General features: G+C 42.5%; 1 protein-coding gene across 1 annotated transcript in view; it reads left to right on the forward strand.

The window, feature by feature from the left end:
- Positions 1-19,667, forward strand: part of CFAP61 (cilia and flagella associated protein 61) — a 280,634-nt gene that overhangs the window by 171,705 nt on the left and 89,262 nt on the right. Inside the window, exons 19-20 of the mRNA XM_049650101.1 lie at positions 10,369-10,467; positions 16,523-16,691. Coding sequence (XP_049506058.1) covers positions 10,369-10,467; positions 16,523-16,691 — 268 coding nt within the window. The remainder of the gene's footprint in view (positions 1-10,368; positions 10,468-16,522; positions 16,692-19,667) is intronic.

The raw sequence follows: 19,667 nt of genomic DNA on the forward strand, positions 1-19,667 counted from the left end.
AAAAATCTTCATTTATTGAAATTATCCACTCCTGTTCATTTCAGGATAACTCTTCTTATCTCCTACCTTCACCACTTTAGAGACTCAGAACAAAAGAAAAGCAAGACTCTTTGAGCAATATTAGGCCGTTTTTGGGATCAGCTCATTGTCATTTTTTGTGGGTTTTTTTCATGATTCTTTGAGGCTAAGGATGTTAATTAGGGAATGTATTCTTCATGATCACAAAAACATAACCACAGGTGTCAACTGAGTAATAAACTCACGCACTCCGTCTCCACCCTCTACTACTGTTTCATTTTCAAATGATGATGTCGGCACCTGCCTTCGGTTACATTCCTTCAAAAGCTGAAAACAAAGAATGTGGATGCAAGCAGTTTATTTGGGGGCCATCCCAGGAAATCACCTGAGAGAGCAGGGTGGTGAGGTGGGAAAGGGAGGGAAGTCAGCAACACCCCCAAAAATCATTTGTCAGCAGGTTGCTGTGGGCAACTGAGACTCAATCCTATACTGGGACCCTTCAAAGGACACAATGGAGATTGGCCCCTCTTTGTGTGAGGAAGCTGCGGTATTTACCCACCAGTTCCTGTCCTTCTGGTCACATGGTCACCCTGAACTGTTCTTCCAGCCTGTCCCTCCAGCTCCCATGGTCAAAAGATGTCCCCAGGCAGACAGGAACAGGAAAGCAGTGGGGTGGGAGAACCTTTTGCAGTTGATATAGGTAGGCTCCCTACCATCCCAATTTCTTTAGTCAGTTCTTTCTTTCTTTTCTTTTTTCTTTTTTTTTTGTAAATGTTTATTTATTTTGGAGACAGAGAAAGAGACAGAGTGTGAGCAGAGAGGGGCAGACAGAGAGGGAGACACAGAATCCAAAGCAGGCTCCAGGCTCTGAGCTGTCAGCACAGAGCTTGACGCCCACGAACTGTGAGATCATGACCTGAGCCTAACCAACTGAGCCACCCAGGTGCCCCTAGTCTTGTTCTTAATTAATATTCAGTTGTCCTTTGGTGAAATACAGGGGCAGAGATGAAGGCAGAGAAAAAGCAAGGCTAGATAAGAAGACTGTGTCAAGAGGTTTTCAAGGCCACCTCTCTTCCCAGGCATTTTTGTAGCTCTAAAGAGGATCCAGTGTACTCCACCAGAAACCTTGGCTGGAAGAAAAGGTGGCCTTAAAAGCATGTGTTGGCAAATACTTTATTTCTAATTTGGGACAGAGATAAGGTTAGATCAGTAGTTTTCAAACTGTGGTCTGTGGACCAGCACTTCTGCATTGCTTAGGGATCTGTTGGAGATGCAGATACCCAGATGCCACCCTATAAGGATTGAATCAGAAATGCAGGGGGAGGTGTGGGAATCTGTGTTTTCACACCCCTGGGGGTCAGGATCCAGGAACCACTGAGTTAGAGAGCTCTCCCATGACTGATGGGGCCCAGGAAAATCATCCAAAGTCTGTGAACCTGTTTCTTCACCTGTACAATGGGGAGAGAACCCAGAATCTCTCCTCCTACACTGGCACGAGGGTTAAATCAGGTGATAACACACAAAGCATCTGGTAAAGCCTATCACTCCAAGCTTATTAGACTGGCACCTCCCCACTAATTAAATTTACATATCTAGTTTCCTTGTGGGAGCCTCACATTGTGTCTAATAGGAGGGAAGAGCCTGGGGAGGTAGGGTCTTCATATGGAAGATACTCTCTCCCCTGAGGATTAAGGATGAATCAGAGGTGTTTCTTGCCAGTATATGTGTTTGCTCCCTGCTAGAGGTCCTGGTCTGGCAAAGATGCTCTCTTGAAATTCAGTTAGGGGCGCCTGGGTGGCTCAGTCGGTTAAGCGTCCGACTTTGGCTCAGGTCATGATCTGGTGGTCCGTGAGTTCGAGCCCCGCGTCGGGCTCTGTGCTGACAGCTCGGAGCCTGGAGCCTGTTTCAGATTCTGTGTCTCCCTCTCTCTCTGACCCTCCCCTGTTCATGCTCTGTCTCTCTGTCTCAAAAATAAATATGTTAAAAAAAATTAAAAAAAAAAAAGAAATTCAGTTAAAATGGCTACTATCTCTGATTTACCATCAGGAGTACCAAGCAAGCCGACCAATGCTCTGTGGTGTTTCTGTTTTGCAAAAGTGCTTGACTGCAGAGAAAACTGGTGTTATGCCCTGCCCTGTTAGCTGTCTACCCAGGCTGAGGGATAGAAATCCCTTATGGACCAAAGACTCTCATGGTCATAATAGCCACATCTTTGGCTCCCACTGACCATCACTACCTAATGGGCTGCCAATGGATGTTTCTTAAGCCCTTTTATGATACTTGGATGCTTTTCAAACATTAATCTGGACATATTTTGGGTCCTCTCTTTTGCCACTAACCTCAAGTTTATCATGTACGTCTTGAGGGGGCTCTGAGTGCACCCCACACCCCAAATCCAGGAATTCCACTGCATTAAAAACAAAACAACAGGGGCGCCTGGGTGGCTCAGTCGGTTAAGCATCCGACTTCGGCTCAGGTCATGATCTCTCAGTCTGTGAGTTCGAGCCCCGCGTCGGGCTCTGTGCTGACCGCTCAGATCCTGGAGCCTGTTTCAGATTCTGTGTCTCCCTCTCTCTGACCCTCCCCCATTCATGCTCTGTCTCTCTCTGTCTCAAAAATAAATAAACGTTAAAAAAAATTAAAAAAAAAATTTAAAAAAAACAAAAAAATAAAACAACAAAACAAAACAAAGAACAAGGCCAAAACAAAAAATTCACTTTTTACTTATGTGTCTCAAATATTTAACGGATCATATACTTCCTTCATTGAAACTTATATTAAACTCTACCCACCTTTCTTATGCACCCAAAATCACTGGGAGCCCCTCACTTTTCTGTGCCTAGAACAGTGGTTCTCAAAATGGAACACCAACATGGACATCATTTGGGAACCTGTTATAGAAATACAAATTCTCAGGTCCCACCCCAGACCTACTGTATCAGAAACCTGGAGAACGGGGTCTAGGGATCTTTGTTTAAACAAGCCCTCCAGGAGTGACTCGGACTTTAGTGGCACTAGGTCAATGCCAACTGTCCCCATCCTACTGTCCGCACCTTTCTCATGTGCAGCCTCAGTTCCCAAAAGACAAAAGACACCGTACACACTCAGTCACAGCTCCCTGACCCCGACTCAGCTCTGAATCCACTAGTCACTTTCTTGCATCCCTGTACCTTCAACCGATTACAGAAGTGACTACAAGCACTTTGAGGGAACAAGGAGGTGTCAAACTGGCCCTTCTCGTACAGCATTTGATATTGGGTGGCAGTTGGGAGAAGCCTGGAGACATGGGAATGGTCCTTCTGTAGAGGTGTGAGGTAGTCCTACCCTCTGGGGGATTGGAGTGCTTGGAGCCACTGTTGAAACCCAGACAAGGCAAGGCCAGTTCCTGGGCACATGGCTTCTGGAGACCGTGTTAATCCCTAACTGAAATTCTCTGAAGATAATTTCTCTCAAAAGGACAACCAGAATCTTTCCAATCCTTACCAACATAGTAAGGCACTTGTGCAAAAACAAAAAAATGAAACAAGAAAAAAAAGCCCTGAGTTTCCTTTTATTTTAAGAACTAATGATAGAGAAACATGTTATGATCAGCATCCTAGACATGAGCGTAATGTTGAGCAACTTTTTCTCTAAGCAACAGATTGTGAAAATTCCAGACTTAACAACTCTGTACATCAGAGCTATTTGTGGGGGTGGGGCTGGGATGGGGGTGGAGGTGGAGGTGACAGTGATAAAAAGAGTTTCCTGGGCCCCTATTCCTGATGCTACAATTCCAGGAATATGTATTTTTAAGAATCCCCAGGTAATTCTAACATGCACCTGGGTATAGTAACCATTTGTGTAGACATTTCCTCAAAATTGGCAGCTCTTATCTGTAAGGAAACTTATTTCCCCCTATAATTGCTCATTGTAATTAACCTGTTTTTATGAGCTTGTTTTCCAAACCACATTTTCTAATTCTCAACAAATCATATATAACTTCTATGTCATATCATTACTTCAGGGCTTACTTACTAGGCATAATTATTAACTTATCATTAAACATGACATAGCTGAAGTCATTACCCCATATCATAGTATTTACACACTAAATTGGACCTAGTAGAAAGCATCTCATATACTTCATGCTTAAACTATCACCATTAAGAATAAAGGTTCAAGAATATATAAATGCCATGCATGAGGAAACCTGACCATATGGTGTCTATAAAGCCTTGTAACCACGAGCATTTGCCCCAAGCAGCAAACCTGTCCTTATCCCCACTCCACACCTCCACAAGTGACCTCATCACTTTTGGATCCCCACAATGCTCCTTTCCAGTCTTAGGGAACTGATTGATTGGTGTCTTACATTTTGCCATCTCTTGTGTGCAGAGGCTTTCCAGCTGGTCTTTCATAGCTGCTGTCTTAGTATTTACATCTTCTATATGCTCCATGTATATAAAAATATGATCAGAGTACAAATGTGTAACATTTTTACTCTTATGTACATAATCATTTCCTGTAAATTATAAAGCAAAATCCAATTTCATCTTAGTTTGTTTTGCCAGACTTCCAAATTTTATTCTTATTCGTTAAGTGACCATTTCAAACATTACATTCATTTTCATTTTTTCAGTTAGGATTTATGTGTTATTTTTATGCAGAGATACACAAGCTTTTCATCTGAGTTCCTGAATCCCCATACCTTCCTTCCCCTCTCCCTCCCCCCACCCCCAGTCCCTTACCCTGGCCACCACCCCCTCCCCTGAAGGGTCCCTGAAGAATTCACAAAGCACTGGCAAACAGACATTGTTGGGTTCAGTGTTGATTCTAGATCCTTGTCCCAGGACATAAGCCTGGATTCAGGCAGGTTTGAGATTTGCTTCTTGGCCCCTTTCTCCAGGCCCCACCCTGGTTCCTACTGGGGCTCCCATGAATAGGAGAGCCATGCAATATGGCACCAAAGAGAAGAGAGAAAAAAGGTCAGGGAGAGAGATTTGAACTACTTCTTTGCCCCATGAACACTCCCCCACTTTTAGAAGTGCTCAGAATCCTTGACCCCACCCTCTTCAGGTCTCTCTTTCTTTGGTCTCCCCCTGGAGGTCCGAGTGTGCCACTACTGACAGCCAGGAGGCCATGGATGCAGCTGTTGGGCTATTTTTACTAAGACAACAAACAGGAAGTGGCCAAGGACATTGTCAAACAAATCTCTTTGTGAGCTAAACAAAATAATATTGCTGAAGAAAGTTAACCATTTTTCAGGGAGAACCTGGTAAATTCTCTTAAACAACTTATAAATATTTTGACTTGTTTTGCCCTCCATTTTTCTTTTGGTATTGGGAGTTCCCAACTTTTAGGTTCCATCTATAGCATGTCACCATTAATTTTGTGACATTATGTGATAGCATTAAGACTGAATCAGATCGGAGTTATTTTTTGACTATTTAAATAGCACTTAAGTTAAATAGCTGTCTTGAGCTAGGATTTACTGTAATTTGGTAAACATTTTTGTCATTGTTCTGAACAATTCAGAAAGCAGAGATTTTAGTAAATTGTAACATTTAGATTGATGTGGGATAATTATTTTCTCTCTCTACATTATCTATTCAAATAAAAGCATTAATGAAAGCAGTTAATTAAATCACTGGCTTTGGTTGCCCTTGCTATGCCAAAAAAAAAAAAAAAAAAAAAAAAACCCACACACACACAAAAAAAAACCAAAAAACCCAGCCAGGAAAAAATTAAAAATAAAAGTAATAAGCATTTACTTGGCAGGCTGACAGGTTTCTACTGCCCAGAAGGGTAAGCAACATGAAAAGTTTTATGTTTCTTTTATCATGCTCACAGTAAATTGGCAATGTGACCCTTTTATTTGAAGGATAAGGATGTTTAGACCTAATTTTGTAGCTGTCCCCCTGAAGCATGGAATGAAACGCAATACCTTTTACTTATTTCCCTGGATACTCTAATCCCTCCCTGCTTTACACGTATCTCTGAGCTGTTCCTCCCCTTGTATCCACAGCAACATGAAATCCCCACTGGAATTATCCGCTGCGAAAATGCAGGTGCGCTTGTTTAATGTTTCATTGGCTTGAGCACTTCACTTGAACTTTTTTTTTTTTTCCACGACACAGTGACCTTTGATTTTGGAGCAGAGGACTCACAGTGATGTTAGTATTGTTTATATACAGTAAGCCAACACCACTAGATCTGAGAACGGTGTTGTCTCTGTGGTCCTGCTATTCTGCCATTTTGTCTACTGTATGCCCAAATCCAAGATGTACCCTGTGACTCACTGTTCTGTTTGTAGGAACTTCTAAAATATTCACTGGTCATCAGATTAAAAGTCTTAAACATTTGATCTCCATATGTCACCCTCAGAAGAGCTAAAATCTACTAAAACTGCACATTATAAACTTTATGATTTTGGACCAATATTCTTAGATAGTTATAAGTTAAGAAATATTTGGATGTTTCTGAATCAGATTAAAAAATTAAATTAAAAAAACACAAGGTTGGAGGAAAAAGTGGACACATTCATAGAAAGGCATGAAAGAGGGAACCTTCACTGAATAGCAAGAAGTTTAATGAGGTTAGTTTAGTCCCCAATACAAAGGCCTTATATACCGTGCTCATGAATTTGGACTTAATATCTTAAATCACTTTAATTAAATAGTTACTCATTTAAAATGTTTTATGTAGCAGGCAATATTCTAAACATTTTTACAGATACCATCATTTAATCCCACAGCACCCCTATAAGGCATTAGGTTCTATTATTCCCATTTTACAGACTAGGACACTGAAGCACAGAGAGGTTAAATAACTTGTCACTCACCCAAGGTCAGAAACCTAGTATGCTAGAGGCTGGCATCCAACTGAGGCTATCTGACTCTTGAGCCCATAGTCTTAGCCACTCTGCTCTGCTACTATCAAAGTGGTGAGCAAACATGGAAACTTAAAACTAGGAATGATTGAGATTGGATTTAATTTAAAAAGAGGTTTTCGGGTCCCCTGGGTGGCTCAGTTGGTTAAGCATCTGACTTCAGTTCAGGTCATGATCTTGAGGTTCATGGGATTGAGCTTTGTGCTGGTGATGTGGAGCCTGCTTGGGATTCTCTCTCTCTCTCTCTCTCTCTCTCTCTCTGCCCCTTCCCCATTTGCTATCTCTCTCCCTCAAAATAAATAAATAAACTTTAAAAGAGGCTGGACGTGGTGACCAGTTGTGGAAAGTGAGAAAGACGGTGGGAGTCTGAAGTAGGCTCTCAGATTCCTAACTTGAGAGGTGGTTAGTTGATCATGCCTTTGACTGAAATAAAGGAGCAATGGAATGGGACTACATACTGATTTGGGGATACTTGTGAAGCAGCCACATTAGGACCGATAGGCCCTTGGAAATTGGGTTTTGAGCTCAGAAGGAAGCTTTCATGCAAATACGTAAGATGAAGTCATGGTGGTAGATAACATCAGCCAGGGAGATAGGCATGAATACTGGGAAGCTTGTGAGCAGGGAGATGGGCAAAGGAGGAGGAGCTGGTGAGAAAAGCAATAATAAGAGTGAACCTGAAGATAATGTTGCCCCAGACAGCATGTTCTATGGCTGCAGCTTTTGGGTAGGGCCTCCTTCCTGGCCCCAGCTGTCACCATTTCTTCCATTCACATCAGTAATGGCATCCGACCATTGCTAGCTCCTGGATGACTCCCCCTTCCCCTTTCAGTTCCCAGCACCCTACACATACATCTGCCTTTTCTCATTTGAACCACATGGTGTCAGCCACCTATTTCCTTCTCCAAGCCCACCTAGCCTTCCTCCATGAGTCAGTATGAGTAGAGATTTCTAGTTGTTTCCCAGTATTTATTCTGCACTTTGTCCTTGGTAACAGAACATTGGGCAATATGGTTCTTTAAAAAAAAAACACACTGTATTTCTCTTTGAAAAACCATATTTTCCAGGCTCCCTTTCTGCTACATGTGGCTGTGTCCCTGAGTTCTGGCAATGTAAGCAGAAAAGTCACATGGGATTTTAGTCTCTTCTTAATGGACAGCCTTTTCCACCCATTCCTCCTTCCTTCTGCCTGTAATGTGGATATGGGATATGATGGCTGGAGCTCCAGGAGCCACCTTGGGCCTGAGGAGACATTGAGAATGGAAGCCCCCTTAGAGTAGCAGATAAGCAAGGCCATGGCCCCTGTTGAATATATGGCTCCACCCTATCAGCAAATAAACTGGTTACTTCCAGGTTTATAAGTAGTGTTGTAAGGACAATTTGCTGGCATAGAAATAGGGAGAGGGTGCCCCGGGTGACTCAGTTGGTTAGGTGTCCAACTCTTGATCTCAGCTCAGGTCTTGATCGCTGGGTCATGAGTTTAAGCCCTGCATTGGGCTCCATACTGGGTGTGAAGCCTACTTAAAAAAATAGGAAAGATAGAGGAACATGAAGAGAAGACAGTGTTAATGGAGAGAACCTGTCTTTTGAATTAGAGGGAATGGAAGAACGCTCTTATAGATGTTTCTGGAGGTTATAAGGGAAATGGGGAGGGGGGGGGAGGCCTGGTGGCTCGTCTTTGTTTTCTTTATGGTGTGAGAGATGCACTAACTTGAGAGTGAGGAAAGGGGATGGGAGGGAGAACAAGAAAGGTTAAATTAGTGACCTTGAAGATTGGATAAAGGACCAGAGTAGCCACCATGAAGAGTGCATAAGGAATTTGGCTAAGGCTAAAGAAAAGGAGTAGAAAATTTGGTGCCCTTACAGATAAAAATCCAGAAAATGCCCCCCACTCAAAAGCTTTTGGAGAAGTCTTTAATTGCACAATTGCATAATTCAGTATATTATAGTGTGGCAATTTGGCAATTTAGAAGTCATTTGATCCATGTTGTTAGATCATTCAAATTATTCAGTGCCAAAGGGATTGTTTTTGTAGTAAAAGATATAGCTGGATAATTACTAAGCCGCCTGTTCACAGAGAGCTATAAAAATGCCCATGTATAACTATTATTAGTATAACATAAACCACATTTCCATCACATAGGCACCAAAGCCAAAATAAATTCTAACTTCATGTGAGCATCAACATGTATTATTAGCTGCATTTTGCACTTTCCATTAAATGTAAATAAATTAAAGACCTGTCATCAGTGTGCATTTGCAGACTGGGAGCCCTAAGTAGCTGGGGTTAATTGTGACCTTTATGTTATTTGAACATATTCAAAAATTTTATTCTTATGATTAGAGGAGAAGATGTGCTGGGTTTTCTTTGTATCAGATAAGAATATTCATTCTTAAATGACATGCATCCTTCGAGACCCTAGAGCACAACCTTTCATAATATTTAGCTGTTTTTAAATGTCAGGTGCAGTTGAATTTATTACATTGCCGGCCCATGCCATTACCGAAAGTCTCCTGCTTGTAGTGGTACTTAACAGATTGTCAGTAAATTGATAGCATTTCCACATTTGGAAAATTTCCAGTTTCCTCATGGGAAAGGAGGGCAGGTGTTTTCCTCGAACTTGGTGAAGGTTTCTTTTTTGGCATTTGGTTGCTTGAAGGGGAGGTGTAAACTCAGAAGAGATTTTAGAGAAAAATATCTTTCTCACCATCGTATGAAAAGATCAACTCACCCATAAAATTTTGCTGACTTTAGCTGAAGGGCAAATTTGCAGCAGGAGTATTTTAATGCTTAAGGGAAAACATGGAGTGAGTCTTAAGCACATCCGTTCTTCAGCAGCCTCTGCTTATGCTCCTGGGTGTCCTACTTAATGTCACTCACAGGACTTGGTTATAGAGGGCAGTGAGGTGAGTGCAGAGGGCACTGCTGGGGGTCAGAAGAGAGATGGCTCTCACTTCCAGCTCGGCTGCCCATGAGCTTCAGCTGTGAACAAATTACCTGTTTCCAAGCTTGATTTTTGTCTGTATGAAATGAGGATAATAAAACCCTGCCCCCGACTTCCAGCACAAACTATCTTTAACACTAATCCCTATGATGATGCCTATGAACATGCTTCGAGCCCCGGAATGTCGATGCGGGGCTCCATCCCACGATCCTGGGATCATGACCTAAGCCAAAATCAGGAGTTGGATGCTCAACCCAGGTGCCTCCTGAGAGGCAATTAAAAAAAAAAAAAATGAAATGGTGTCTGCCATGCTGGTGTTGTGGCTTCTGGACGTTTCTGCAGTTAGAGGCTCCAGAGCCATCTCCCTCCTTTCATTGACATGGTCAGTTCTGTTGGAAAGTTTGTGCAAAAAGAGTTGCTGAAAAGAAAAGTTCAGCAATTGGATGATACATAAGGTAAGGTTAAATTGAATTATAATAAACCTTCACCAAGTCGAGCTTTACCTCCTTTTTTGTGTGTTTTCTTCTCTCTCCTCAGCTCTCACCTGAAGTTTAGTAATCTCACCCTGATTTCAACCCATGGACTTCCTGGAAAAAGGCTTCTGGGCACTGAACAAAGGAAGTTTTTAGCAAGCGAGTAAGAATTCCATTTGATTTTTCATTCTGAGGCCAAACGTCCTCATTTGGGTGCATTTCTATGCAAAATACAGTTGACCCTTGAGCAACACAGGGTAGGGTGGGGGGTTTAGGAGCTCTGACCCCCATGCATTCCAAAATCTGCATGTGACTGTTGACTCCCCTAAATCTTAACTCGTAATAGTAGCCTATTGTTATCCAGAAGCCTCACCAATAACATAAACAGTCAATTAACACATGTTTTGTATGTTACCTAGAGAAAAGAAAGTGTTATTAAGAAAGGCACAAGGAAGAGAAAATACGTTTACAGTCCTGTACTGTATATATTGAAAAAAAGTCCATGTGTAAGTGGAGCCACACAGTTCAAACCTGTGTTGTTCAAGGGTCAGCTGTAGTAGATTTCAGACTGGCAAGGGAAGGGTGGCAGACTTTTCTTTCGCGGTTCAGACTCACTTAGAAGATACAAGTACAGGGGCATCTGGGTGGCTCAGTCAGTTAAGCATTCGACTTCAGCTCAGGTCATGATCTTGCAGTTTGTGAGTTCAAGCCCCGCATTGGGCTCTGTGCAGACAGCTCAGAGCCTGGAGCCTGCTTCAGATTCTGTGTCTCCCTCATTCTCTCGGCCTCTGCCCCAGCTTGTGCTCTCTCTCTCTAAAATAAATAAACATTAAAAAATAATAATAATAAAGAAGATACAAGTACAAACCTGTTAATGAGGGAATGAAGAGTTGGGCTGCCATTTTGTATTTGTGAGAAGATGTCTGCCCTCTTCTAAACAGCTGGGATGGAGCCTACTAACACAGCCACCTCCTGCACTTGACTTCAGAGTGTCACTACAGCACAGGGGAGCTTGGTGACTGTATTTGCTTCAGACCAGGGGACTCCCCCCAGGTTCAGAGTTGGGAGATAAAGGCAGGGCATTTCACTGGGGTGTGGGTCTCCCACCCCTACCCCCTGGGCCTTTGTCATGAGGGGCTGATCATACTACGACCTTCTTGCCAGTCTGGGCAAGCTTCATTGGTTGCATCCCAGTAGAATCACTATTTGTCAACATCTGTTCTAGAAAATGCCATTTCATTATCACACAGCTTCCATTAATTTTAATTTCCTGTAGCAAAGCATGGGTACAAGAATTATTAGGCTCCCTGCCTCTAGAAACAATGTCCCAATTTTTCCAACAAGGAGGAAGGAAATTGTTCCTTCTCAGGGTGTTCATCTTAGAATCCATGATGAAGAGATCTTCAAACAGTGAGAAAAACAGCAGCTTCCTTGCAAGCAGAACGAGGCTCATTTTGACCTAATACTTTTATTTATGAGACTGTGAACTTCTTTTTTTTTTTTTTTTTTTTTAAGGATATCATCAGGACAGTAAAAAAGTCATGGGTTTTTAGCCAGATGGATGCAGATTCAGATTCAGGTGGATTTCCCCTATTACAAAAGGGATTTTATGTCTCTGAGTGGAGTTTTTGACTGTGAAAAGCAGATGATAAGCCAGCCTTGCTGGAGTTTTTTGTTAAAATTACTATAACAGCAAGTTCTGATACGGGCTAGAGGATCAACACATGTGTGTCTCTTTTTCTCATTGCCCTTCTTCTAAATTAGATGATTCCCAGCAAATGTTGGTCTTATTGATTAACATCTCACAAGGAACTTAATTCAGTCAGCTTGATAAAGGTTTCGGTCAACCCCCATGTTAGGTAGGCTACAGGAGAGAAGAGCTAGCAAATGACTTTGTGCTGGTGTGACTGCCTGGGATCTGCATGTGGCTAGATGGGAAGTCACCTGGTGACCCTGCTTCTGTCCTCGCCTCTCCACATTCTCAACACAAAAGCAGAGCAATGCCACAAAAATTTGAATCAGATCATGTCAACTACCAAACAGCCTGGAACTGTACTGACCAATGTGATGGCTACTAGCCACACAGGACTATTTGAATTGAACTTCAGTAAAGTTAAATGAGATTAAAAATTCTGCCTCTCAATTACATTAGCCATGTGTGAAGTGATCAGATAGCTACATGTGGCCAGTAGCTGCCATATGAGACAGCACGGCTACAGAACATTTCCATCTTCATAGAAACTTCTAGAATGTTCCCACCTACAATCCATCCCTGTCTGCTTACTTCTCTGACTTCATCTTTGACCATTTTTGCCCTTGTTCTCCCCAATGGAACCACTACAGTCTCCTCTTTGTTCGTGAAACACAGCTGGAAGGTCTCCACCTTGGAGTTTTTGCTTTTCTTTTTCAAAGTCTTTGTTTAAATGTTAACTTTTCAATGAGACCTACCCTGGCCACCCATTCATTTGCAACTAACACTCCCAACACACTGCAGTCCTTCCTCTGCTCTATTTTTTTCTTGCTACTGAAATTCTTCTAAATATTATCTAATTTTCCTTTCAAAATTGCTTTTATTTTTCATATTCTGAATCCTTAACCTACAATGTAAACTCTACAAGGGCAGGCATTTTTTTGTTAACCAATGTGTCCCTGACATCTGGGACAGTGCTTGGCACATAGTAGGTGCTCAATAAATAATGTCAAGTGGACGCAGGTTGCATCTAAAGGCACCTGCAAAAGCCCTCTCAATCAGGTTACATAGTTGGGACTAAACAAGACAGCCAGATGCCTCTGGGTGGGTAACTGCATGTTACCGTAATTCTTAGAAACCAGAAATTGAAACACAAACAGGATGTTGCCTTTCAAAAGGTCCTCCTACCTCAATAAAGGAAATTATCTCCGTCATGGAGTTTAAAATTTTTTTTAATGTTTATTTTTGAGAGAAAGAGAGAGCTTGAACAGGGGAGGAGCAGAGAGAGGGAGACATAGAATCAGAAGCAGGCTCCAGGCTCTGCCTGACTGGGGGCTTGAACTCACAAACCACGAGATCATGACCTGAGCCAAAGTCGGCTGCTTAAGCACCTCTGTCATGGAGTTTAAGAATAACTATTGCATTGACATCCATAAATTTCATAATTTAAATTCCTCATTCTAAATACAAACTTCGAACTTTGCCGTAACCAGTGTTTTGATTATTGCTGTTACTAATTTTTGAATAGCCATTTTGTGTGTCCTCACCCTTCCCAGTCCAGTGTCTTGTAGAGGTGCTAATGACATGCCAGGATACAGCAGAGAGGAAGGCAGTGGGAGGAAAGGAGAAACAGGAAGCAGGAGAAATCCACTAATTGGACAATCAGCCCTGAATAGTGAACGTTAATTGTGATGCTCCTTCTTCAGAGAGTGTCACAATAAATCCTTTATGAAAGCCTCCAAGTTTTTTTCCAGTTCTGAAGGGTTCTGATTCCATGAAGTGCATGGATCTATCCTGCTTGTAATTGCCTCCCTGGAGTTTGCTTGTAATTTTGCACCTAGAGCTTTGGGCTAAATCTTCTGACCACTGGGTGTTGGGGGCAAGCTGGCCACTTTACACATATGTTCCCTTCTAGAAATTTCCCCATCCTGCATTTCTGCTTTTTCCTCCTCCTTATTACCTGCTTCCAGAATGTTCTGTGAAGGCAAATTTTCACTTTATTTTTGAGTCAGGGTCAAGCTCACTTGAGACTTCAGAAACATGAAGTTTTGGGGTGCCTGGGTGGCTCAGTTGGTTAAGCGTCCAACTTTAGCTCAGGTCATGATCTCACAGCTTGTGAGTTTGAGCCCCACGTTGGGCTCTGTGCTGATAGCTCAGAGCCTGGAGCATGCTTCAGATTCTGTGTCTCCCTCTCTCTGCCCCTCTCCTACTCTCTCTCTCTCTCTCTCTCAAAAATAAATAAGCATTAAAGAGAGAGAGAGAGAGAGACATGAAGTTTTATTGATATTTCCTCTTTGGTTCTTTCTCTCTTTTACGGAGAACTCTAGTGGAGATACTTCTCTTGTCACCAAGCCATGAGGCAGTCCCTGCCATGTTAGAATCCTAATGCTCATTACCTCTGCTTAGGAAACAATTTTGGGAAAGTATCACCATAAGTCTCCAATGTCTAATTTCACCTACCTGATGGGTAAAGCAGATCCAGAATGGATTGTAATCACCTACACAGTGATACTTTAAATGGACTATTATCATTCAATGTAGTAACAGACTATAAAAGCAAGAACCCCACATATTCCAATGTTTCCAAAGGTTCCCCAAAATACCATGTTCCATGTGCCATTTCCACTGGACAGAACTTCAGATTTTAACTCTGAAATATGCATTCTGACATTATAAACACTACTGTCCTGCTGTCATTAAAAATAACACTGTCTTAACCTTCCCCAGATTTCCCCTGAGAACTTTTATCTTTGAGCAAACCCTCATAAGACTAATCCCTGTGCACTAACTATATTTAATTTTTCCTCATCTTGGACGGCTGACAGTGTACCATTCCTATTATGCAGAGACTGTGTAGCAAATAAGGGCAGTCCTCTGTGGGTCTCTCATGAATGTGTGAAATCAACAGAGTTTCATGTGTTCCTGTTAAGCTACCAAAATGATTTTTTTTTAAGAGAATTTCATCCCATTCTCTGTTATATTGCGGGGACAGGACAGCCCCTGATTTTCTTTTCTTATTAAAAAGAAACGTTCTTGTTTTTAAATGTTGTTTCATGGAGAGATACAAAACTCAGAGCTCCCTTCTCTTTCACAGGCCCTTGTAACAGGGTCTAATGCACATCCATTATGAGAATTCCTTTTGTGTGGTGAGAGCAGACTCATGTATGGATCAAAAAGAAAAAATGTTCTCCCGTTACCACTTCACAATCCCGTTGGCGTCCAAGGAGGGTAAACAGGATTATGCATCATTAATATTATTTAGAATAATACCCTTCATGTACACATCGCAACTGACAAAACAGCATCTTTTACCTTCTCAGGTTTGTCCTGTACAATGAATAAGCCAGTCACCTCCTGCTCAGAGGTGAAGAAACTGAACTATTGAAAGGTCATGCAGAGTCCCCAGGGTCCAGTCGCACTGGGACACACACCATGACTCAGTTAAGCCTTGATTTAAGTGAAACACGTATTGGGGTGCCTGGGTGGCTCAGTCTGTTGAGCATATGGTTTCGGCTCAGGTCATGATCTCATGGTTTGTGAGTTCGAGCCCCGCATTGGGCTCTGTGCTGACGGTGTGGAGCCTGGAGCCTGCTTTGGACTCTGTGTCTCCCTCTCTCTCTGCCCCTCCCTCACTTATACTTGGTCTCTATCTCTCTCAAAAATAAACATTAAAAAAAAATTTTTTTTTGAATGAAACACATACTGTTCTGCCACCCTACACTCTGGGTCTTCAGAACAGTATCATTAAAAGGTCACGTGCATGAGGTCAGAGCTTTCAGAAAATTCTGGAAACCATCCTCAGAGAACTCTTTAAACCCAAATCTACCAAAACTCCACTTTTCTCACACTAGAGTGCTCAAACTAGAAAAGAAAACCTGTCCACCTTGGACCCACTGTTTGCAGAACTACTAGTTCCCCGTAAATCACCTTTGTCCTATAGAGCAAATCCCAAAAGTCTCCAGGGACTGTACTCACTGCAAACCTAACTCCCTAATTGACATCTTCTCTAAATAAAATGTGTAGTTGTTTTGGCCTGAATCCATACACTAATTTTAAGAATGAGTCATTTACTGTAAACATTAGCAAATATGAAGGGGTCTCAATATTCAGGACCTTGACCCCTGCCTTTGGGAATCCTCCACAATGTCACTTTCTTCTTCCTCTTTCCCTTTGAGTCTGTGGTCAATATGATAACTCAACAGCTAAAGTAAGTTTACACCCACCATGAAATAGAAGCAGAAGAAAGAGTGTACGTTAATGATTTCACAGAGGCACTCGCACACACACACAGTCACCCTCCCTGTTGTGGACTGGCCTATGCCAGCTGGAACGATTTAGCTTTAATGGGAAGATGTCAGTTTGTGACTGTCTCATAATGAAAAATCCAGTATCTAGCCACGGTCCTAGTAAAGTCACATCAAGAGCACAGACTTGGCCCACGAGGGGACTTGAACCAGCTCACCAGATGTCTAATTAATGCCCACTGTCAGCTGCTCAAATGTCACTGACGGAGCCTCTCTCTTTGCAGCCACTGTTTTAATGATAAAGATTATGCGTTGATGTCACTGTGCTCCTGGGTCAATGTGGTGGCTGGTAGAATGACTGCCATAGACCGAGTAGCCAAGCATGTGGTAGTTTCCAAAGAGGAAATCGTGCTCTATGACCACCTCATCCTCTGCACCGGACAGCAGTACCAGGTGAGGCCGCACACGGAGATCTTAGTGATTGATGGTTAATGCGTTTACTGGGGCACACGTTCTAGGGGTTAAGAGCATGCCTTCCTACCAGGACAGCTGCCACTCTATTCATAAAAGTGCCCACAAGGCCTGCACACATGACCAGAATTGTGTCCGAAACCCCTCCTGGAAATCCATTCCAAGAAAAACATTCTGCTCAAGGGTAAAAATCACAGCAAATAGGAGAAATGTCATTCTTTAAGCTGTTGTCCAAAAGTCTAACACTTACTGCTCACCAGAGCAGAATCCAGACACAACCCGGCATGCATTTGTGGTAAATTAATTTATGCCTCAAGAGGCTAACATTTGGCGGTGGTGACGGGCTCATGCAAAAGTATTTGAAACATGCGCACCTTCTGTCAACCCTTATTTTATTTTGTCTCTCAGTTATAAAACTAGGAAATGTGACTGATTGACTACCCAGTGACCGTGCTTTCCATTTGGATTAAATTCTCAAACCACATTTGAGGAAAGCATTGCTGGATACAACTGAAGCTGTTCAATGTCTTAGGGAAGCAAATTTTAATATTCATTCTTTGCAACAAGCATTAGCATTTGATGTAGTTCACAAAAATAGGACATTTCTTTAATGAAAAGCAATTTACTTTGTAACTCAAAGATGGTGTCTTTTTTTTTAATGTTTTTTAAAATTATTTTTGAGGGAGCACAAGCAGGGGAGGGGCAGAGAGGGGGACAGAGGATCTGAAGTGGGCTCTGCATTGACAGCAGCGAGTCTGGCGCAGGGCTCGAACCCACAAACCACGAGATCATGACCTGAGCCAAAGTCAGATGCTTAACCAACTGAGCCACACAAGTGCCCTCACAGATGGGATCTTTTAATTACATTTTCTCCCAGGAACCTGGATAAGCCTTCCCACGGTGGGTTTGTTTCTGACAAGTATGGAGTAATCCACCCCCACCCCAGGCACTGTTTTATCTGGTACTGTCTTAGGACATTTTGTGAATGATTGTGGATTTGACAAGGGGAACTATGTGTAGGTTTTCTTTATAGAGCCCAGCCAGGAGGAGGCAGCACGTGGTGGGGGACAGACAGCTGAGCAACTCCCAGCATCACTCAATGTTCCAAGCCTTGGCCACACATTGATGTCACCTGGGACACTTGAAATATACCCATGCCTAGACCCCACCCCCAGAAGCTGTGCTTTAATTATTCTGGGGTGGAGCCCAGCGATCAGCATTTTTTAAAGCTCTAGATGGTTCTAAGCTAAGGCTGAGAACCAGGACTTGAAGTTTCTTGACATAGAATCTCTAATCTGTACCTTAGAGTAGCACTTCTTAAACCATAATGTGCACACACAGCCCCTGTGCATCTCATTAAAATGCAGTTTCTGATCAGGGGATGGGGGCTGCTGATATGCTGCAGTTTTAACAAGCTTCAGGGTGAGGCTGGTGCTGCTTGTGAGCAGGCCACACTGAATATGGATCATCCTCTGAGTAATTGCTTTTATTCTTTTCATCCTGCTCCTCCTCCTCCTATGACCACCACTACTACTGCTGCTACTAAAGACATCCAGTTCTCACAGTGTAGAAAAGGATTTTTTTTTTCTGACTAAAGGATAAACACAAACTGGAGGAATACTTTATTTTGATACTTAAGTATTCCTCTTTTTAAACATTAAATCAGAAGAAAACATCATGCACCCCTCAACTTGCCTGCCCCCCTCACCTGCCCCACCGAGTTCCAGCTGCTGCCTGGGACCGTGGACTTTGGAAAATGTGAGTGGAAGACCCGGCCAGCTGTCCAGAGACTCGGGCTTCTGCCCATGTGTGTCCAGCTGCCCCTACAGCTTTAGTCTGTGGCACGTTAACCTCTTGCCCTTTTTACAATGGGAAAAATGAAATGAAGAAGTGATAAAGGGAGTTCCGATTTAATTTTTCCAGAAGGACATAAAAATTAAAGGTACATAGAGTGATACAAAAAAAGGCTGCTGAATTCACTGTGGAGGGCTTCCAGTTCTTTTTTATTTTCCTGTTTCCTTCTCTTTAACTCTCTTGTTGTTTTGTCCCAATTTTGTGATTTAGAAATAAATTGAAATGATGAAAATAAAGCTTAACTCCAAAGCAAGAAGATAACTGTTATAAAATATCATTACAAACTTGAACCTCTAAATAGAACTTTAAGTGGCATGTGTCATTCTAAAATATTATGCAATATTTTTGATATCCAAACACTTATCATTTAATTTTTCATCATAAAATCCATGCACAGGGTAAAAGATTAAATTGTGCCTTGGGACTGCGTGTGAGGCAGGCTGGTCTCTCCTTCCAAGTCCTCTCTCTCTAGGGATAACCACTTTGAGGCATTTCTGTTGTTAGTTCCTCGGTGATTACCCCCAGAACTCCAAATAATGTGTTTATAGAAGTTTTATCTTTGATCTGTCAACCCCTGACATTATCTATGACCTTTCCATTTTGGAAGACGAATCATATTCAGTACCCTCTAACTAACTCCCTTCCCCACCCTATCTATAGATTGGGTTCTTTTGATTGGCACATGCTGGTGCCCATTGACAAGTTCTGGGATAGCTTACACCTGAGGTCCTGGGCAACTCTCCATGGCGCATGGAGAGCCATGGAGAGACCACCTCCCCATGCCTGGTTTTGGGTCTTCTCAACAAGAGAAAGAGTAAAAATGTGTCCACTTGCAGGGACTCTTAAAGGGGTGATTCTCACTAGAAGCCAGCAGGTGGGGCAAGAACATCCCACCAGGTGAGAGAGTAAGTTGGGGATGTTAGTTATATTGAGCTTGATGTGGTCAGCAACATGATGTGGTCTTCACAGAGGCTAATTACATCCTTGATGGGGTAAATAAGAGCCTGGCATCTAGTACGGTGCAGCTGCAGGTGAGAGCCTGCTATAAACAGCTGAAAAGAGCTACAGACACCACTTTGCCTCTTCGGACGTAAGACCTCCCCA

The sequence above is a fragment of the Panthera uncia genome (assembly GCF_023721935.1).
Source record: "Panthera uncia isolate 11264 chromosome A3 unlocalized genomic scaffold, Puncia_PCG_1.0 HiC_scaffold_11, whole genome shotgun sequence".
In the NCBI taxonomy this organism is placed as follows: domain Eukaryota; kingdom Metazoa; phylum Chordata; class Mammalia; order Carnivora; family Felidae; genus Panthera; species Panthera uncia.